Source organism: Ochotona curzoniae, unplaced genomic scaffold (genome assembly GCF_017591425.1).
Source record: "Ochotona curzoniae isolate NIBS_2020 unplaced genomic scaffold, NIBS_Ocur_1.0 contig_3622, whole genome shotgun sequence".
Lineage (NCBI taxonomy): Eukaryota > Metazoa > Chordata > Mammalia > Lagomorpha > Ochotonidae > Ochotona > Ochotona curzoniae.
In genome coordinates this window covers 12383455-12405561 of record NW_024465926.1, presented here as the reverse complement: position 1 = coordinate 12405561, position 22107 = coordinate 12383455, and the positions used below count along the sequence as shown (strand labels likewise).

General features: G+C 38.8%; 1 protein-coding gene across 8 annotated transcripts in view; it reads left to right on the top strand.

The window, feature by feature from the left end:
• NFAT5 (nuclear factor of activated T cells 5) overlaps positions 1-22107 on the top strand; it is an 82578-nt gene that overhangs the window by 52793 nt on the left and 7678 nt on the right. For 6 of the 8 annotated variants that reach the window (XM_040982448.1, XM_040982444.1, XM_040982445.1 and 3 more), the window contains 8 exons: positions 258-430; positions 4321-4455; positions 4578-4630; positions 10156-10288; positions 13704-13787; positions 17446-17594; positions 18494-20996; positions 21611-21854. In XM_040982448.1, the coding sequence (XP_040838382.1) occupies positions 258-430; positions 4321-4455; positions 4578-4630; positions 10156-10288; positions 13704-13787; positions 17446-17594; positions 18494-20996; positions 21611-21846 (3466 nt within the window). In that variant the 3' untranslated portion in view covers positions 21847-21854. The remainder of the gene's footprint in view (positions 1-257; positions 431-4320; positions 4456-4577; positions 4631-10155; positions 10289-13703; positions 13788-17445; positions 17595-18493; positions 20997-21610; positions 21855-22107) is intronic. The other 2 variants (XM_040982447.1, XM_040982449.1) reach the window with 1 other exon arrangement.

The window sequence follows — 22107 nt, the reverse complement described above, 5'->3', positions numbered from 1 at the left end:
TGATATTTAAATATCTGAACTAACTACACACATAAAGAAGCTAAATTTATTGTTTTTAAAGAAAAACAGTCTCATAAATGATTTCTGTTATAAATCAAAACTTGTCCGGATTAGAAACTGAATATGTTTACCCTTTTGTATTTTTTAATTTGGAATCTGGGTACTCAAAGAATCAATAGATAATTACATTTTTAAAAACTCTAAGAATTTTGTACTGATTCTATTTTAACAATAGGTTAATTTTCTTTCTCTCCTAGGGTGGACTGTGTAGGAATATTAAAATTGAGGAATGCTGATGTTGAAGCCCGAATAGGAATTGCTGGTTCCAAGAAAAAAAGCACTCGTGCCAGATTGGTTTTTCGCGTTAATATCATGAGGAAAGATGGCTCTACTTTGACACTACAAACACCCTCTTCTCCAATTTTGTGTAGTAAGTAAGAATATATGAAGATAGTACATATATGGACTTTATTGATTTTTTTTTCATCTTTTAGATATCTTTAAATTTTAAATATTTAATATGCTCTAGCTGCTGATCATAAAAAATTGGGAATAGAGTTATAGTCAAATTTTCCAGACTGAGCTGAATAACTCTAATAAAATTAAAAATAGAGCATTTTGTAGCTTGTTATCATGCAATGATTTGAATATAAATTGACAGAAGTAAATACAAAACCAAAGGATTATCCAGGCATTTTTACTGTTTGATGAATTGCTGCTTGTTAAAACATAAGGGTAAGAAAAAGCAGAAATTTGTGATAGCAAAATTCCCATTATAAACTTGTTATATTGTAGTGTTTGAAAGTGAAAGGTACTTCTTTTAATAACTTAATAGAAAATGGTATATAGATCTTTCAGTTTCATCAAGTAGTTAGATGAATCTCATAATGACTAGTTTTTCTCTAATGCTTATTGAAAGGAATAAATAGTGGAATTTTTTTTGTTTATATATTACCAAAGAAATTTTTTATGGGTGATTTGCTTGAGCTGTGCTTTTTAATAATTTATGTATGAATTCAAAGAGCAATAGAGAATTGTTCAATTTAATTTAGTTTCTGTTGAGTTTCTATGGTTATTTTGCTATCTCTTGGACAGTTATAGAGCAGTTGTTATTTATTTATTGTATAATGTTGTCAAAGTATTCGTCCTTTGAAAAAAATATTTCCTCTTCATTTTGATTCATATCAGAAATTATTATACCTATTCTGCAGCTTTGCAAGCACCTGATTATAATAACAAGGTACACTTACAAGTACCTTTGACCTCAAGAGAGCTCAATTGGGTTTTTCTATTTTTTATTGTAATAACAATATTTATGCTAGCATTTTTAATTTTCTGTGTAGTATCTACTTATATATAGGCCCATGTAAAGATTGTAGGTTCTGTGTCCATTTATCACATTCAGATGGGCACAGAATAATTCAGTTATAAAACTTATCCAAAAAGAATACTCCATTTCTGAATTTGCTGTAATTTACAACATTGATGTTAGTGGGATGAAGATCTGATTTTAATGGAACAGATGTAGTTCTTATTTTATATGAACTAAGCCACTCTGTGAAGACCAGAGATAGGAGGTACAAACAGTTAGATCACCTTGTGTTGACAAGGACTGGGAAATGGTTATATTACATCTAAATATGTTCATATTCATGTGAGTAATAATATTTTGGCAGACAGCCAAATTGTTCAGTTGAACTGTCATTTTTGTTGCACTTAAGGGGGCTACAGTTTGGTTTGGGACATTTTCTGCTGTTTCCATAGCTGCATGAGCAGGGATTGGAAGTAGAGCAGTTAGGATTCAATACTTTCATGGTAGGCTAGCATTGCAGAAGGTGGATTTGCATACTGCACCACAACACTAGGTCTCACCCCTGCCCCCCAAAATTTAAATCCAAAGGCAGGCACTTGGCTTAGAGGTTAGGACACTTATTAAAGCACCCGTGACCCATAGTGGAGTATATAAGGTCAGTATTCAACTTAGACATTTAACTGCAGTTTCTTGCAAGGAGCTGGATCCCTGTCAGGTTGGGAAATGAGGCTAAGTTTTCTGCTTCTGGCTCCTGTTGCTGACAGTTAAGGGAACCAGTGGGTCGGAGTTCTTTATCTGCCTCTATACTTCTCAACTAATTTTTATATTAATTTTTAAAATCTATATATTTCTTTTTCATAATACACATTTTCTGTGAACTTTCGGAAGACCCATGGAAATGATTTGTTAGAGTGATATAATAGGAGCAAAAGATGTAACAAAAAAAATTGGTAGGTTTTATGGTTGGAGGTTCCATTTATAAGAATACTTGCATGCTCACCAAAATACTTTGAGTTTTATCTTACAATTCTGGCGAGCTTGTGGAATGAGTGTGGCAGAGAGTGGCCATGTAAAGAATACTCAGTAGATGGGCCCGGTGCGGTGGCGCAGTGGTTAAGGTCCTCACCTTGCACACCCGGGATCCCATATGGGCGCTGGTTCTAATCCTGGCAGCCCCGCTTCCCTTCCAGCTCCCTGCCTGTGGCCCGGGAAAGCAGTCGAGGACGGCCCAAAGCTTTGGGACCCTGCACCCGTGTGGGAGATCCAGAAGAGGCTCCTTACCTCGGATCGGCATAGCATCGGCCATTGCGCTCACTTGGGGAGTGAATCATCAGACAGAAGATCTTCCTCTCTGTCTCCTCTCTGTATATCTGCCTTTCCAATAAAAAAATAATAATAAAAATAAATCTTTAAAAAAAAAAGATTACCCAGTAGAGCCGGCGCAGTGGAAAACCAGGTTAAACCTAGGTCTGTGCCACCAAGCATCCCATATGGGCACTGATTCATATCCGTGCTGTTCCATTTGCATTCCCCTGTTGGGAGAGCCAGATAAGGATATAGGCTCCTGGCTTCAGACTATACCAGCTCCAGCTGAGGAATGACTTCTGTGTCTCATCTCACTCTGTAACTCTGTCTTTCCAATACAAAAAATTTTTTTTTCAAGGAAAAAAGAATGTCCAGTAGAACAAAGAGCCCAAAAGATATTCAATAATGAAATTTATTATGAATTTCTTATCTGTGTTTATCTCCATGAATACAGTGTTTTGAGAGAATTGAGCAGTAGAGATAGAGTAAGAGGAGAAAAGGAAATAGGTTGATAAAGGTTTGCAATTAGAATGGGTGAGGGAAGGAAGCAGGAAGATGAAGGGGAGGTAGAAAAGGAAGAGGAGCCACAAAGTGTTAGAGGTGAATGGGAGCTGAGGAACAGATATTTGATCTTCCATGGAGGAATACTCAATGAAAAGAAGGCCTGATGCCATTATTCATGCTGTGCTTTGTGGCCTTAAAAAGATTTCCTGTGGTTTATCCATGACCACTGGATCCTTTGTCTGTATTTTGTTGTTTTTTTGTCTGTTTGGCTTATTTTTGGTTTCTTCTGATTTTTTTATAACATTATTTACTTATAACTAGAGATCAGATGTCATAATTTTCATATATAATTGCCAAGAAAATGATCGTGCTTGACTCCCACACTCCTGCTTCCTTTCCTTTTAGTATTTTGCAAATGGAAACATCACTCCCTTTTCTATTCTTAACATCTTTAGAAGTCTTCAGACAGCCTAGGTGTGTTTGTTCATCTTGGTAATTGTGTTTATACAATCAGATCAAATTAAAAATATCAATTTTCTACCCTCAGTTTTTTCCTAAGATGCCTGATTGATTTGTCAGGTATATTCTCTTCATTAAAGTTGAGCAGTAAATGGAAACCTCATGCTGATCATTTGTTCATCCCTAGAAGATCTTACAAATTAAAATTTAATAGACTAGACCCAGCAGAGTATCCTGTTGGCTGAATCTTTCCTTGCCTTACATGTGCCAGGGTCCCATATGGATGTCAGTTCGTGTCCTGGCTGCTCCACTTCCCATCCAGCTCCCTGCTTGTTGTGGCCTGGGGAAGCAGTCCAGGATGGCCTAAAGCCTTGGGACCCTGCACCTGTATGGGTGACCCAGAAGAAGCTTCTGGATCGCGACTCTGCTCCGGTTGTTGGATCCTCTTGGGGAGTGAACCAGTGAACGGAAGATCTTTATCCCTGACTCGCCTTCTCTCTGTAAATTTGACTTCCCAAGAAAAAATTAATTAAAGCTCTAAAAAAAAAAAAAGAAAAATTTAAAATTCATTGACTGCTAATTTTTTTTCTCTGCTCTATATAGTAAAAATTATAAAGTAGAGGAAACTAAATTAAGAATTCAAAAAGGTAACTCATACAACTGGGCACAGAATTATAAGTTGATTTGAGGTAAGAATTGTCAGTGGTTCTTTTTATGGAATGCTTTTTTATCCCACACAGCTCAGCCAGCAGGAGTGCCAGAAATCTTAAAGAAAAGCTTACATAGTTGTTCAGTGAAAGGAGAAGAAGAAGTGTTCTTAATTGGCAAGAATTTTCTGAAAGGAACTAAAGTTATTTTCCAAGAAAATGTGTCTGGTAAGTAGATGTATTTTTGTTCTAAAGATTGTTTTATGTTGTAAAGATACAGCAGTAATGCCTTCAGAGTAAAAAAGTTGACCAGGAGTATGGTAGTAAATCACTGTTTTTATTTCAATCAGATGAAAACTCTTGGAAGTCAGAAGCTGAAATTGACATGGAATTGTTTCATCAGGTATAATTTAAGCCTTTTTATAATTATGTTTATTCTCTTAGCAATTCAGTTTTGTTCTAAGGTTTTCCTGAGTCAATAGATAAGATTTCCTCTTTATGTGAGATTGATGTACATGAAAGTTTCTTTACTGATGATAGACAAGTTTTCTGTTTGAAATAAACATGAGTGAATCTTGTTGTTTTTAAATATATTTATTTTCATTTGAAAGGCAGAGTTAGAGAGAGAGTGACAGAGAAAGATCTTCCATGGGCTGATCTGGGAGCTGTCTCCAGGGAACCAACGGTTGGTTCCTCTGGAGATGTGGAAGTTAGACACAACATGTTGTTAACCTTCTGTGATTCACTTGATAGCAAATGCTTAGTAAATACTTGTTACCTACTATAAAAAACTTACTAGTTTTATTTGCTTTGAAAAAAAAATATGGCCCTGTGTTATTTCCATTCACACCCCAATTTCATCCGGTATCCTATAGATCTATCATTTTAATCCTGACTAAAGTTAAATTTATCCAAGTTATACTTTTATATTCCATGAACATGGTTTTTGTTTTTTGAATAATTAGTTAATGTAACTGTCTTGTATGTGAAACTGTTGAGCAGTTTTCTTCTTCTTTACCCTGCCCCTCTACAAACACCCACACTTTCTGTAGAGCTTTGGAAACAGTAAGCAAAAACCCTCAATTGTTATAAATCATGCGATTAAAGTTGATTATTTATAAATATGGTTAGACTGTCAAATTTAATTTTTTTTTAGTTAATTGTGCTTTTGATTATTATCATTCTATGATACAGTTTCATAGGCCTGCTTTCCCAGGCCACAAACAGGGAGCTGGATGGGAAGTGGAGTTGCTGGGATTAGAACCGGTGCCCGTATGGGATCCTGGCACGTTGAAGGCGAGGACTTCAGCTGCTAGGCCATGCCACCATGCCCTTTAATGGCTTTTCTTAAAGTGTTACTTCACTAATGCAGATTTATAGATAAAGACTCATTTTAGAATTTGAGAATGGCCTTACAAATTATGCAAAGTATTGATAAAATAGTTCCAACAAAGTACAATCTTAACTTGCTATTTCGTATCAAATTTTACCTTAGTAAGTCATTTTTCCATTCCCTTCCATTCTGTCATCTCTCGTTATCTTCCTCCCCCCCTCCTTCCTTCCTTCCCTTCCTCTGAGACATAAGGTAGTTTCATTTTAAAACACTCTTTAGTTGGCTAATGTTCCATCTCCAAGTTCCATGATCCTAAGCTGTTTAAATGCAGTTTATGTCCTGGCTGCTCCGCTTCCCATCCAGCTCCCTGCTTATGCCTGGGAAAGCAGCAGAGGATAACCAAAAACCTTGGGTCCTTGCATCTGCGTGGGAGACCCAGAAGAGGCTCCCAACTCCTGACTTCAGATCAGCTCAGCTCCGACCATTGTGGCCATTTGGGTACTGAATCAGCAGACAGATCTTTCTCTCTCTCCTCTTCTCTGTAAATCTGCCTTTCCAATAGAAATAAGTGATTTTTTAACAGGGGTGCAATAGTAGTAATCAAAGATGTGGTGAAATAGGAAAAAATTATGTCTTTATTTGGTAGCTAGGTCCTGGAGTATTTTAAGCAAGTTTACATGCAAATTAAATTGTAATTTATCAGTAATGTTTGGCTTTGCTCAATTTTTAATTCTCAATTTAAAAAAGACGTTTTATTCTTTTCCTTCGGGGCTTTCTGGCATGTGTTTTCTTAGATTGAAATCAGAGCTGAGATCTTAGAAAATAGTGTTTTAGTAATGATTCTTCTAATCATGACCATAATATATGTTTTATGGTTCATGTATACCTAATATGGATGGTAAATTGTCAAGTCTACTGCCTGTTAGCAACTTTAAATAAATTATGAGTAATTTTCATTATATTATATAAACATTTACGTGAGTATGTATGTTATGTTTATGTATATGTGTGTATACAAAATAACAGGTGGAATAAAGGATAGTTTGGGGGAAGATGTAATATTAAAATGGAGAAAAAATTCTTGAAACACATGCCAAAAGTTTCTCAGCAAGATTTTTAGGAATCACTAGGCTAAATATTTGAGGGTTTATAGATTTTATACTTGTAGATTGATTCTAATAGTGATTTTGTGGTGTGCCCTGGTCACATCCAATTATTTAAATCCCCAACTGTAAAATTAATGTGAAATGATAAATTATTTCATTGGCGTGTAAAAAAATTATCTAGCAGAATTTTCTTGCATATGCTGAGAAAAAATTACTAAGGGGGAAAAAAAGTTATTTTGAATTCAGATTTTCCTAAGAAGTTAAAATTTAAATACTCTTCTCTTTTTGCCCTGTAGAACACATCCTCCACATGTCTCCTAACCCTTGGTATATTTTACGTGTGTTGTATTCTTTTTTTTTTTTTTTTTTTTTTAAGATCTATTTCATTTTTATTGGAAAGGCAGATATACAGAGAGGAGACAGAGAGGAACATCTTCCGTCCGATAATTCACTCCCCAAGTGAGCGCAACGGCCGATGCTATGCCGATCCAAAGCCAGGAGCCTCTTCTGGGTCTCCCACACGGGTGCAGGGTCCCAAAGCTTTGGGCCGTCCTCGACTGCTTTCCCGGGCCACAGGCAGGGAGCTGGTTGGGAAGCAGGGCTGCCGGGATTAGAACCGGTGCCCATATGGAATTCCAGGCGTGCAAGGCGAGGACCTTAACCACTTGCGCCATTGCACCAGGCCCCGTGTGTTGTATTCTTAGTAATTCTAGTTTGAGTAATTCTAGATTGTGGGAGTAATATTGAAAAGCTCATTTTCCACATTTGCAATTACTTGATTTTCAATTAAGTTGGCTGCACAAATTCTTCAGACTGAGGAAATATAAGGCATTGATATCAAACTAGATTGATTTGTAGATACTATTCTTCTAACTATGAAGAGCAACATTTTACTCTGAATAATAATTTCAGTTACACAGTTTGCCAAGTAATTACTTTTGAAAATTTTTTTATTTACCTTTTTTTTTTCCCTGTTTAAACAGTTCCAATTAAGAATCTTATATAGGGTAAGAAGTAGCCTCAGGCCAGGAATTTTAGGAATTCCAGGAGGGAAGAAACTAGGAGCCAATTAATAGGAGCATGACTGCAGACGCCTATTTATCTATCTTGAAAGTCAGTGTTACAGAGAGAGGGAGAGACACAAAGTTCTTCTGTCAGCTGACTCATTCCCAAGATTACTGCAACAGCCAGTATCAGCACAGGCCAAGCCAGGAACCCGAAGCTTCTTCCTGGTCTCCAGAGTCAGTGCAAAGAAGGGAAAGTGCTTGGCTATCTTCCACTGCTTTTTCCACATCATTAGCTGGATCCATAATGGAACAACCAGGATCACAACCTAGAGCCTATGTAGGATGCTGTGTTAGTGTCACAGGAGCCATTTTTGCTTGCTATGCCACAATACTGGACCCTGCCAAGTAATTGCTTTTTCTAAAGATTTGTTTGAAAAGCAGAATTACAGAGAGTAAGTGGGAGACAGGCAAAGAGAGAGGTCTTCCACTGTGATACAATTTCCTAATGACCTCATCAGCCAGGGCTGGCCTAGGCCTATAGGTTGTTGGCTTGAAGGCAGCAGTCTTAACTGCCTTGCCATAACACTGACCCCACTGGGTTTGATGCTTAACACAGAAGATAGAATGGAAAAAAGAATAGTCTCTCTCTTCATGGAGTTTACATTCTTGTGGTTGGAGATCGACCAACAATTAAAAAGCGAGTAATCTGCAATTTCAAGTGGTTATAAGTACCGTTATAGCATAAACAATGTTGGGGTTGTTGCTGTACCACAGCAAGTTAAGGTATTCCATCTGGGCTCTTATTTATGTTTGGCTGCCCCACCTCCCATCCAGCTCTCTGCTAATTGGCCTGGTGAGAACAGCAGAAGGTGGCCAACATGCTTGGGAACCTGCTAACCACATGGGAGACCTGAAGGAAGCTCTTGGCTCCTGGCTTTGGCCTGTCTCAGTTCTGTCCTTTGTGGTCATCTGGGAAATGAACCAGTGGATACAAGATATTCGTTCTCATTCTCTCTCTTTCTCTCTCTCTCTCTCTGTTTCTCTGTCTTGCTCTAACTCTTTTAAATAAAGAGATCTTTAAAAGGGGGGGGGGTGGGCTGGTGATGTGGTGTAGTAGACTGAGCCTCCATCAGCAGCACCAATATCCAATATGAACATTAGTTCCTGTCCCAGCTGCTTTTCAGCTCCTTGTTAAAGTGCCTCCGAAGGCAGCAGAGGATGGTCCAAATCTTAGGGCCCCTGTAGCCATGTGGGAGACATATAAGAAGCTCCTGGTTCCTGGCTTTGGATTGGCTCAATCCTGGGCATTGTGACCATTTAAAGAGTGAACCAGCAAGTATAACATTTCTCTGTGACTCTCCTTCTCTGCATAACTGTGTCTTTCAAAGAAAAAAAAATGTGTATTGCTGGTACAGATCATGTCAAACACTCCATCATCCCATTGTCTAGATATGCCCAACACTTTTCATTGGGAGTCCATCTTTTGTTTGGAAGTAGGGATGCATGTTGCATTATGTCTTCACATCTGGATATGATAGTCTCCATTAGTCCATCACTATACATTAAAATTTGCATGATGGTTTCCTTATATTAAAGAGAACATATGGTATTTGTCTTTTGGGGATCGACTTATTTCACTGAGTGTAACTGTCTTTAGTTGGGACCATCTAGTTACAAATGGTATAATTTCATCCTTTTTTTAATGACTGAATAATATTTCATTGAATAGATGTACCACAGTTTCTTTAGCCACTCCTCTTTGGCTAGGCATCTGGATTGTTTCCATGTCTTCACTATTGTAGATTGTACTGCTGTAAATATAGGATTACAGGTCCCCTTCTCTCATATACATTTTTAATCCTAGGAACAGGATAGCTGGGTCATATGGCAGTTTTATTTGCAATTGTCCGAGCACTCTGCATACTGATTTCCATAGTGATTGTACTAGCTGGCACACTCACCAGCAGTGAAGAAGGGTACCTTTTTCCCCACATCCATGCCAGCAGGTGGTATTAGTTGAGTTTTGAAATACCAATTTTTAAAGTTTAAAATAAACTAGATTATGTGATGAGGATGGGGAGGATGATATGGAAGGCTTCATTGAGAGAAAGTAACATTTGTATAATACCTGAAAATGAGCTCTGATCTTATCCATTTAAAAAAGTGTAACAATATGAGGTGAAATTCAGTTTAGTTTGTCAAAAGAATAGACTGAAATCAGCTGCCTGGAGTGTGGAGAACCAGGAGTGGAGAAGGAATGAAATGAAGTGACCAAACCCTGTAAGCAGTTGTAAAGCATTTGGACATCATTTGAAAAGCAGACTTAATACCTTGATACCAATAAACTTGATCTTTAAGGTGCTTTCTTCTTCTAATCAGATTTGAAAACTTACAGCTAACAGGAGGTAAATTTAATTAATAATTGTTTTAGGTGTTGCTTCTTTTCTGACTCATGCTTTTATGTATTTATTTTTTTAATTAGAATCATCTTATTGTGAAAGTTCCACCATATCATGATCAACATATAACTTTACCTGTATCTGTGGGAATATATGTAGTGACCAATGCTGGAAGATCTCATGATGTTCAACCGTTCACTTACACTCCAGACCCAGGTATGTCAAAGTAAAAGATTGTGTACTAAAATTAGTAATGAATTTGTAGTGTTTGGGAAGGATATAAAGACCAAGCAACCAAAGAGATAAAGTTACTCATTTAGATGAATTTTATTTATTTATTTGTACTGGAAAGACTGATTTACAGATAAGATTTACCTAATCGAACCATTGTGCCGGACCTGTCATTATTTCTTTTTTTTTAAAGATTTATTTTTATTATTTTTTATTGGAAAGGCGGATATACAGAGAGGAGAGACAGAGAGGAAGATCTTCCATCCGATGATTCACTCCCCAAGTGAGCCGCAACGGGCCGATACTATGCCGATCCGAAGCCAGGAGCCTCTTCCGGGTCTCCCACGCGGGTGCAGGGTCCCAAAGCTTTGGGCCGTCCTCAACTGCTTTCCCAGGCCACAGGCAGGGAGCTGGAAGGGAAGCGGGGCTGCCGGGATTAGAACCGGCGCCCATATGGGATCCCGGGCGTGCAAGGCGAGGACTTAACCACTTGTGCCACCGCGCTGGGCCCGTCATTATTTCTTAAAAAAACAGCCACCAAATGCTGCTTGTATTCCTAAGAAAATGATTTTTGTCTTACACTCTGACAATCAAAGAATTAACTCAGCATAATGGCTCAATGACTAAATCCTCGCCTCGCATGCACCGGTGTACTACAAGTTCAACTGCTACCTGTAGTGCCAACATCCCGTATCAGAACACTTGGTCAGCTTGTGGCTGCTTTGCTTCCTGTCCAGCTCCCTGTTAATGTCCCTGTGAAAGCAACCACATGAGGCCCTTCCCACCCATGTGGGAGGCCTGGATTGAGTTCTAGGCTTTTGTCTTCCATCTATGGCCATTTGGGGAGTCTGCCATCACATACAAGCTTTCTGTATGACTCTTCCTCTGCCTGTCACTCTGCCTCTCAAATAAATAAATGAATCTTTGGAGCCAGCACAGAGTGTATCACACTGATCGCCTGCTTGCAGTATTGGCATCTTATTTGGATGCCAATTTACCAGAACTGGTTGCTCCACTTCTGGTACACCTCTTTAATGTGGAGTGGAACAGAAGCAGAGCATGGCTCAAGTCCTTGGGCCCCTTCACTCATAGAGGAGATCCAGCAGATACTCCTGGCTCCAAACTCCCCATCTTAGCAACCCTTTGGGGAGTGAACCAATAGATGGAAAGCCTTCTCTAACACTCCTTCCCTCTATGGATCTGCCTTTCAAACTATAATGAATAAATTTTGTTGAAGGTGAGAGTTATTTTTTAAAAATAAATATATCTTGGGCCCGGCGCGGTGACGCAGTGGTTAAGGTCCTCACCTTGCACGCCCGGGATCCCATATGGGTGCGGTTCTATCCCGGCAGCCCCGCTTCCCATCCAGCTCCCTGCTTGTGGCCTGGGAAAGCAGTTGAGGACGGCCCAGAGCTTTGGGACCCTGCACCCGTGTGGGATACCCGGAAGAAGTTCCTGGATCCTGGCTTTGGACTGGCATAGCATCGACCGTGGCGCTCACTTGGGGAGTGAATCATTGGACGGAAGATCTTCCTCTCTGTCTCTCCTCTCTGTATATCCGCCTTTCCAATAAAAATAATAAAATAAATCTTTAAAAAATAAATAAATATATCTTTAATAGGTGAGGAAAACCACTAGGACAGAGTTACATGTAGTCTTAGTAATTACTTTCTCTTGATTTATCTGTGTCATGTTTTCTTCTCAATCATGTCTGAAGTTTTCCTCATTGATTGTTTTCTACCAGTTTGATACAAATATTACACAATAAAGAACTAATGAAATTCCTTTCAGCACTTGTCGCAAATAACAGATCATAATTGATTTCAGCCTTGTGGTGCGGTGGATTAAGCCATTGCTCATGTTAGTGACATCCCATGTGAGCATGGGTGCTAGATCATAATCCAGCTGTTTAACTTCCCTTCCAGCTTCCTGCAAATGGGCCTAGGAAAGCAAGGCAGGATGGGCCCAGGCTACCTACATGGTAGAGACAGATAGAAATGTGGGATTCTAGCTTTGGTCTGACTCAAACCCCACCATTTGTGGAATAAACCAACAGATGCTGATTGGTATCCTCTTTGTCCCATGCATGCCCTCTCTCATTCTGCCTTTCAATAAAATAATAAATAAATATATATGTATATGTTTTAAATTAAAGATTATAACCTGAAAGTTTAGACTAAAGAGTGATATTTAGAAATAATACTCTGACTTAATGCTGCCATGGCTTATAAGGCTAGGCCTCGGATATGGCGCTGTAACCCGGTGGCAAAAATCATCACCTTGAATGCTCCCAGAAATTATATGGGCGCTGGTTCTAATCCCATCGGCCCCATTTCCCATCCACCTCCCTGCTTGTGGCCTGGGAAAGCAGTTGAGGACAACCCAAAACCTTGGGACCCTGCACTCTTGTGTGAGTCTTGGAAGAAGGTACTGACTCCTGGTTTCAAATCGGCATAGCTCCGGCCGTGGTGGCCACATGGGGAGTGAATCAGCAGACAGAAAGGCTTTCTCTGTCTCTCCTCCTCTCTGTATATCTGAGTTTGTAATAAAAATAAATCTTTAAAAATAGAAGGCTAGGCCTCAGTCTTCACCACCTACATCCCATATGAGCACTAGTTCCAAGTCTGAGCCCAAGGCTTTTGGGCCATCCTTGACCACCTTCCCAGGCCACAAGCAGGGAGCTGGATAGGAAGTGGAGCAGCTGGGATAGGAACTGGTACCCATGCATGCAAAGCAAGAAATTTAGGCACTAAGCTATCGCAATGGCCCAGCCAAATTTTAATTTAACATTTCAGAATGCTGAGTTTCAGTATGGAATACAGCAGCATAAGGAAAGATGCTCCCAGATTGCCACTCTTTTCATCCTACTTCCAGCTGCATCCTGTCCTTGGACAGCTTCAATGGCCTCCTGCCCAGTGCTTTCAATCTCTTGCCACCACGTGGTTATGTGGTTGAGGATAGTGTACGTGAAATTCGGGGGTGATAACTTGGTATATGATCAAAAAGCTAGACACTTCCCATTCTCATGTTAGAATTCTTGAAGTATCAGGGGAAAAGAACTGGCATCTTCACTGCTAGGTTAAATCTATCCATGAGCGAGTACTTTTGCTGCAGTGTATTTGATAAGTTTTAAATGTTGCTAATTTGGTATTTGTCTCCTCATAGTATCACTGAAATGTTTTTTTTTTTAATTACTCTTTAAGTCTGCCCACCTGTAGATTGGTGACTTGTACAGGATATCAACTGTTGACAAAAACTCACCTCCACGTAGAGATTTTGCTACATAAATAATTTAATCATGCCTTATGACAAAATATTCTGATTAAATGATTTGTAAGATACATATTTTGATAGGATGAATAAATTTAAATAGCTTCATTAACTGTTTTTTTTTCCATAGCAGCAGCTGGTGCTTTGAATGTAAATGTGAAGAAAGAAATATCTAGTCCAGCAAGACCTTGCTCTTTTGAAGAGGCCATGAAAGGTATGAAGTTAATTCTACTCAAAAACAATTAGTTAATCCTATATGTTTTCTGTAGCAAACCTTAGTATTTTTTTTTCTCATGTACATGAAACACTTAATAGGGTGTTTTCCGTATTGTAAAATAGAAACTTGATTCCAATTTGGTCTTTTCCTCCATTCATATACACTTAATTTTTGAAACACAAATTGGCGGGGCGTCTAGGTGACATGGTGACATAGCAAGCCAATCTTCTGTGTATGACACCAACATCCCATATGGCTGCCAGGTGAAGTCCATGTAACTCCACTTTTAATCCAGCTCCCTACTAATATGTCTGGGCAAGCAGCAGAGGCTAGCCCAAGTCCATGGGACCCAGAAGCAGCTGCTGGTCAGGCTGATACAGCCATTTGAGAGTGAACCAACACATGGAAGATTTTACCCTATCTTCCTTTCTCTCTGACTTCTGCCTTTTAAATAAAAAATAAATACATCTTTTGAAACATACACAAACATGTTGAAAATCTTTTAAAGCATGTATAAAGTAAAAAGATGTAGAATACAGTCTATAAAGCTTTCTTCCCCCAAATGGTTGATATTTTACACTGAGACTGAACATATTTAAATATGAACTATGGACATTTTAAAAAGCTGCATTAGATTCTTTAATTATTCTTTGACATCCTTACTCTTACCAATCAAGAGGCAATTAATATAAATTGTATCTTGACGACAGTACCACCCAGTATGAAGATTGTTCCCTTCACAGAATTTTTTTTTAATTTATATGTTTGAAAGGCCATGAAAGAGACAGAGACATTTTCCATCCACTAGCTTACTTCTCAGATGCCTATAAGAGCTCCAGGCCAAAGCCAGTAGCCTGAAATTCAGTCCAGGTCTTCCATGTTGCTGGCATGAACCCAAGTACTTGAAATATTTCCTGCTACCTCCAGGTGTGTATTACCACAAATTTGGGACTTGGACTAGAACATCTTAACTGCAGTGCCAAATGCCCACCCCAAATTCTGCTTTTGCTTTGGTTCTAGGTTTTTTTGTAAATTTTTTTTTCTCCTCTTTGTTCCACCCCCCACTTTTGTTTACTCTTCCCTCTTCCTTCCTCTTTCCCTGAGAGAAAGATAATACTCCCATCTGCTGGTTTACTGCCAAAATGCCTATGTTGGGTGGGAATTTAACCCAGGTCTCCTTCATGGGTGGCTGGAACCCACTTCTGTGAGCCATCACTGCAGGCTCCCAGGATCTGCGTTAGTAGAAAGCTACAAGTGGAGCTACAAGTGGGTATCAATCTTGAACCTTCCCGTATTGGATATAAACATCTTAACCATCACCCACTGTCCCTTAGCTTATTTCTGATACAACTATAGGGTATAACTATGCTGCCTTTGTGACTTGCTATATGAAGTTGCCAATTATATACTGGCATATTCCTATATTCTTTCTTTTTATCTTTAAATTCCTATAAATTAAAATGCTTTATATACCTATTTATGCTTTCAAGGTTAATAAAATGAAATCGAGGACAGAGAAATTTCTTTTATGTTGCCAATACTAAAATTCAGCATTCACAAATATAATGTGTTTGGGACAGCTTGCCATTCATTATGATTTCTCTGACGATGAACACTTTCCAGAATATAAATTACCTGAAGGTATTTTGAAGGAAAATTCACAAAGCAACTGATAGCCATAGGTTACATTTATTTAACATGTAAGTGCTAGGCCATATGCTAAACTCTTTAAAAGCATTCTCCTATTTAATCCTCTAAACTCTCTAAGGTAAGTAACTTAAATGATTCTCATTTCACAGATGAGAAAGCCAAAGCTCCAGAGAGGCTAAATAATTTGCCAGCATCACTTAGCTAGGATTAAAAAAATACCCTGTGAGCTTTAGTGTATAAATACAGAAATCATTATGGCTGTGGTAGTTACATGAAGAATGCCATGATTAATTATCAATGAAGGTCAAGATATTTATAATCTGTCCTTTATCAGTTTCTAGATACATGTTCTTTTCAAAGATTTATTTGGTAAATGCCTGGATCCCATATGGGCACCAGTTTGTGTCTTGGCTGCTCCACTTTCCATCCAGCTGCCTGCCCAGATGCCTTGGGAAAGCATTTGAAGACAGTCCAAAGCCTTGGGACCCAGTACTCATGTGGGACATCCACAAGAAGCTCCTGGCTCCTGGCCTCAGATAGACTCTGCTCCAGTTATTTTGGCCATTATGGTTTGAATCATTGGATGAAAGATCTTCTGTCTCTTCTGTAAATTTTATCTGCCTTTCCAATAAAATGAAAAAAAAATTAATATTTTATTTGAGAGGTAGATTTATAGAAAGAAGAGAAACAAAGATCTTCCATCCACTGATTCACTCCCAAAGTAGCTGCCATGGCCGACACTGAGGCAAGCTGAAGCCAGGAGCTTCTTCCAGGTCTCCCACGCGGTGCAGGGTCCGGAGGCTTTGGGCTGTCCTCTACTGTCTTCCCAGGCCACAGGCAAGGAGCTAGAAGGTAAGTGCAGCAGCTCGGACACAAAGTGATGCCAATTTGGAATCCCAGCACATGCAAGGCGAGGACTTTAGCCATTAGGCTATCAGTCCGGGCCCTGAAAACGTTTTTTAAAAACTACTTATTTGTTTGAAAGAACTATAGCATGGGGAATGAAAAAGATTGAAAGAAATGTTACTCCACTGGTTCATTTCCACAGAGGCTCAGGCTGGGCTAAACTAAAATCTTGGGCTTGGAGCTTCATCGGGTTCTCCAATGTGAGTGGCATTGGCTGAAGCACTTGGGCTGTTTTCTGTGCTTTTCCAGTGCTTTAGCAGGGAGCTAGATCAGATCAGAAGTCTTGGGCTCAGGACTTGAAGGGGGTGATGATGTTGGAGGTAGTGATTTAAGCCCAAGATAGGGTTTTGTGTTTAGATTGTTTTGAGACTTATGAATTTGGTTGGTAAAATGGATAATCTACCTTATTCATACAGTAACGGGAGCAAGATGTCCTTTAATCGGTAAATGATTAAATATGGTATTTCTATCCCATGAAATATTACTCAGTAATATTTGCAGTCACTTGGGGAGTGGATCATCAGACGGAAGATGTTCTTCTCTGCCTCTTCTCCTCTGTACATCTTCCTTTCCAATAAAAATAAGTATATCTTAGAGAGAAAAGTGTAATCGTTATAATTGAGTAGCTCTAACTCCTTGGTGATTTCCAAGCTGTAGCTTATAATAGAGGGTTTCAAAAGATCCATAGATATAGCTTAAATAAGTATTTTATGCAAAAAAAAAAACACTTTGAAATCTGAAGACACTGTGTATATGGATTTCAAACATTTTTGAACTAAGAATAAGCTTATGCTTTAATTTCACTTTTCACAGACATTTGCAATGCTCCCCAAAAGACTGTGATCATGTTATGGTAGTATAATACAAGGCATTTGAACGGATCTTTGAAGATGCAGCTTGATAATGGAATCACTTAAGTCTACAGCAATCCTCAGGGCCAGTCGGTACACTACAAAAAAAGACCAGTACACCTTGATATTCCATTTCGTGTCTCATCATAGCATCCAAAATACATTCAGATCATAATTTAGGGTTAATATATTATTAAACAGTTGATTATGTTTGTGATTTTAAAGTTTTCTGTATTTTTTATGTGTAGCAATGAAAACTACTGGATGTAACTTGGATAAGGTAAATATTCTTCCTAATGCTCTGATCACTCCACTGATATCAAGCACTATGATTAAAAGTGAAGATGTTACTCCAATGGAAATAACAGCAGAAAAAAGATCTTCTCCTATTTTTAAGGTGAGTTATATTGACTGGTACCACAGAACTTTACCTTATATATAAAAATTGCTGTATTGTGTTTTTCCTATTTCACATTTGTTTTGCTTTGGATGTACTTAATGAATTTCACTTCTCAGTAAATGCTTTATACATTAGCAGAGGGACTGTCAGTATACATTTTGACTTAAAGAAAAAAGGAATTAGTATGTTAGCTAGACTTTACAGCCTAAATAATATAAATGAAAATGTTATCACTTTGTTTGTCTTTCTAAGTCTCTCCTCATAATTCTCCCTCTCATTTTCTCTTGTTTTTCTCTCAGTAATGCTTCTATTTAATATGTATATTATAATGCTTTTACTGAATATAACTTACTTATAAGTTACTTTAAAATCTATTCAAGAACCTTATGGATATCATGAAAATGTATTCTTTTTACCATGATTTTGTCTGAGCTAAATATTGAATTACTATTATATGAATAGCTAATTATTTCATGACCTCCTTAATTGACTTTGTGTATCAGACTTTTAAAAATATGTCCTGGGGAAGCATTTGTGACACAGTAGTTAAGCCATTGCTTGAGACATCCATATCCCAAATTATAGTGCTGGTTCAAGTCCCAGCTTCTCTACTGCAGTCCAGCTTCCTGCTAACGTTGCTGGAAGCCAACAGATGATGGCCCAAACACTTGGGTTCTTGCCTTCCATGTGGGAAACCCAGATGGAGTTCTAGGCTCCTGGTTTGGCCTAGCCCAGCCTTAGATATTGCAGGTATTTGCAGAATGAGCTGGTGAATGCACTGTCATTCTTTCTCTTTTTCTCACTCTGCCTTTCAAATAGATAAAGCAATCTTGAATGTATATATCTCCTGATGAGTTTCGTATATTAAATATTACTTGGGAATTTTTATTTTTTAGACTACTAAGACAGTTGGATCAACTCAGCAAACTTTAGAAAATATCTCTAATATAGCAGGGAATGGGTCCTTTTCATCTCCATCATCTTCCCATTTGTCGTCTGAAAATGAAAAGCAGCAGCAGATCCAGGCTAAGGCATACAACCCAGAAACCCTGACAACTATCCAAACACAGGACATCTCACAGGCCGGTACTTTTCCAACAGTTTCTGCCTCTAGTCAGCTGCCCAACAGTGAAGCCTTACTGCAGCAGGCTACACAGTTTCAGACAAGAGAAACTCAATCTAGAGAAGTGTTACAGTCGGATGGTACAGTGGTTAATTTGTCACAACTGACTGAGGCACCACCACAACAACAGCCACCACTACAAGAACAAGCACAGACTTTACAGCAGCAGATTTCACCAAATATTTTTCCGTCACCAAATAGTGTGAGTCAGCTACAGAATACTATTCAGCAGTTACAAGCAGGAAATTTTGCAGGCAGTAGTGCTAGTGCCAACAGTGGAAGTGTTGACTTGGTCCAACAAGTTTTAGAGGCACAACAACAATTATCTTCAGTTTTATTTTCCGCTCCAGATGGTAATGAGAATGTTCAAGAACAGCTTAGTGCAGACATTTTTCAACAAGTCAGTCAAATTCAAAATAGCGTAAGCCCTGCAATATTCTCCTCAACGGAGCCAACAGTCCATACCAGGCCAGATAATTTAATACCTGGACGAGCTGAAAGTGTTCATCCACAGTCTGAAAACGCATTATCAAGCCAACAACAGCAGCAACAGCAACAGCAAGTGATGGAATCCTCCGCTGCAATGGTGATGGAGATGCAACAGAGTATCTGCCAGGCAGCTGCCCAGATCCAGTCAGAGCTATTTCCTTCAACTGCCTCAGCAAATGGAAACCTTCAGCAATCACCTGTTTACCAACAGCCTTCTCATATGATGAGTGCATTGTCTTCCAGTGAGGACATGCAGATGCAGTGTGAATTGTTTTCTTCTCCTCCTGCAGTTTCTGGAAATGAAACTTCTACAACCACAACACAGCAAGTTGCTACCGCTGGCACCTCTATGTTTCAGACATCAAGTTCGGGAGATGGAGAAGAAACTGGAGCACAAGGAAAACAGATTCAGAGCAGTGTCTTTCAAACCATGGTCCAAATGCAACATAATGGAGACAGTCCGTCTCAAGTTAACCTTTTTTCATCTACAAAAAGTATGATGAGTGTTCAGAATAGTGGTACCCAGCAACAAAATAATGGTTTATTCCAGCAGAGTAGTGAGATGATGTCACTTCAATCTGGGAATTTTTTACAGCAGTCTTCTCATTCACAGGCTCAACTTTTTCATACTCAGAATCCTATTGCCGATGCTCAGAACCTTTCCCAGGAAACTCAAGGCTCTATTTTTCACAGTCCAAACCCCATTGTCCATAGTCAGACTTCTACAAATTCGTCTGAACAAATGCAGTCTTCAATGTTTCACTCTCAAAGCACCATCACTGTGTTACAGAGCTCTTCAGTTCCTCAGGACCAGCAGTCACCGAACATATTTCTTTCCCAAAGTCCTATGAATAATCTTCAAGCTAACACAGTAGCCCAAGAAGAACAGATTTCATTTTTTGCAGCACAGAACTCCATTTCTCCTCTTCAGTCAGCATCAAACACTGAACAACAAGCTGCTTTCCAACAGCAGACTGCAATAACACACATCCAGAATCCTATGCTTTCACAGGAACAGACGCAATCTTCCCAACAAGGTTTATTTCAGCCACAAGTATCCTTGGGCTCTCTTCCACCTAATGCAATGCCTCAAAACCAACAAGGAGCAATTTTCCAGTCACAGCATTCAATGGTGGCTATGCAGAGTAACTCTCCATCCCAGGAGCAGCAGCAACAGCAGCAGCAGCAAGCACAACAGCAGCAGCAGCAGCAGCAACAGCAGCAAAGCATGTTGTTTAGCAATCAAAATACTATGGCTGCAATGGCATCTCAAAAGCAGCCACCACCGAACATGATATTCAGCCCTAATCAAAATCCGCTGGCCAGCCAGGAACAACAGAACCAGGCAATTTTTCACCAACAAAGCAACATGGCTCCAATGAGTCAAGAACAGCAGCCAATGCAATTCCAAAATCAGCCCCCAGTTTCTTCTCTTCAAAACCCAGGACCCAGCCAGTCTGAATCCCCACAGACTTCCTTGTTCCACAGCTCTCCTCAGATTCAGTTGGTACAAGGATCACCAAATTCCCAAGAACAACAAGTAACACTCTTTCTGTCTCCAGCATCCATGTCTGCATTGCAAACCAGTATAAACCAACAGGACATGCAGCAATCTCCTCTGTATTCCTCTCAGAACAACTTGCCGGGAATCCAAGGAGCCACTTCTTCACCTCAGCCACAGGCTCCTTTATTTCACAACACCACAGGAGGCACAATGAACCAACTACAAAATTCTCCTGGCTCATCTCAGCAGACTTCGGGAATGTTCTTATTTGGCATTCAAAATAGTAAGAAACTCTTTCTAATTTCTTGTGACTTAATTGAAATGGTCAGGTTGCTATTGTTATTAAAAGGAAACAAAATAAGGTAGTATTAAGAACACAGATTCTAGTTAGACTATTGCTGCTTACATAGTATGAGATATTGGACACGTTATTTGACATTTATGGGACTGGGTTTCCACATTTGAAATGTTGATAATTTTGCACACTTGACAAACATTGGAAGGGTTAGATGCACTAATATATATAGATCCATTTGTTTGCCAGTTGAAGCAGTAAATTTGAAGAAAAATGTAGCAACAATATGGATAATATTTCAACTAATTTAAAATTAAGTAGCTCTTAAGGAGGTAGACAGCCACTTTTAATGTTTTCGCAATAAGAAAATTATATAGGATTTGATAATAAAAAAGCAAATTGTATAATTATACCACTCAGAGGGAAACCTAAAATGAATTTCAGTGTCTATATTTTATAAACTTTTCCCTTGGACCATTAGGTACCTCACTTTCAGTAATAAACTGCGGAAACACATTAATGAGTTTCCCCCAGCAATTAATAAATGATCTTCTCATGAATTTTAACTAATCAGGTAGCTTCTGTTTTCAATGTCTCTGCAGACTGTAGTCAGCTTTTAACCTCTGGACCAGCTACATTGCCAGATCAGTTGATGGCCATAAGTCAACCAGGCCAACCACAAAATGAGAGCCAGTCACCTGTGACAACAATTCTTTCTCAGCAAATGCCAGAGAATTCTCCCCTGGCATCCTCTCTAAACACCAACCAGAACATGGAAAAGATTGATTTGCTTGTTTCATTGCAAAACCAAGGGAACAACTTGACTGGCTCATTTTAACTGGATATGTAAGTATTACATTGTGGCTTTTTCTTGAAAAGCATCAAAAATTTTTTTCATGAACAGATTGGAGTTAAGAAATAACACTGCTTAAACTGTTGCTTTAAAATAATTACTTGCTCTCAAGTCAATGCTTAAGTTACTTGGAATAATTTACTCTGAATGATGTTATTATAGTTTTATTCTTACTGTTAGACATTCCTGCTGACTCTATAAATAACAAACCTTGGAATGACAAAAATCTGATGGATGTGCAAAATG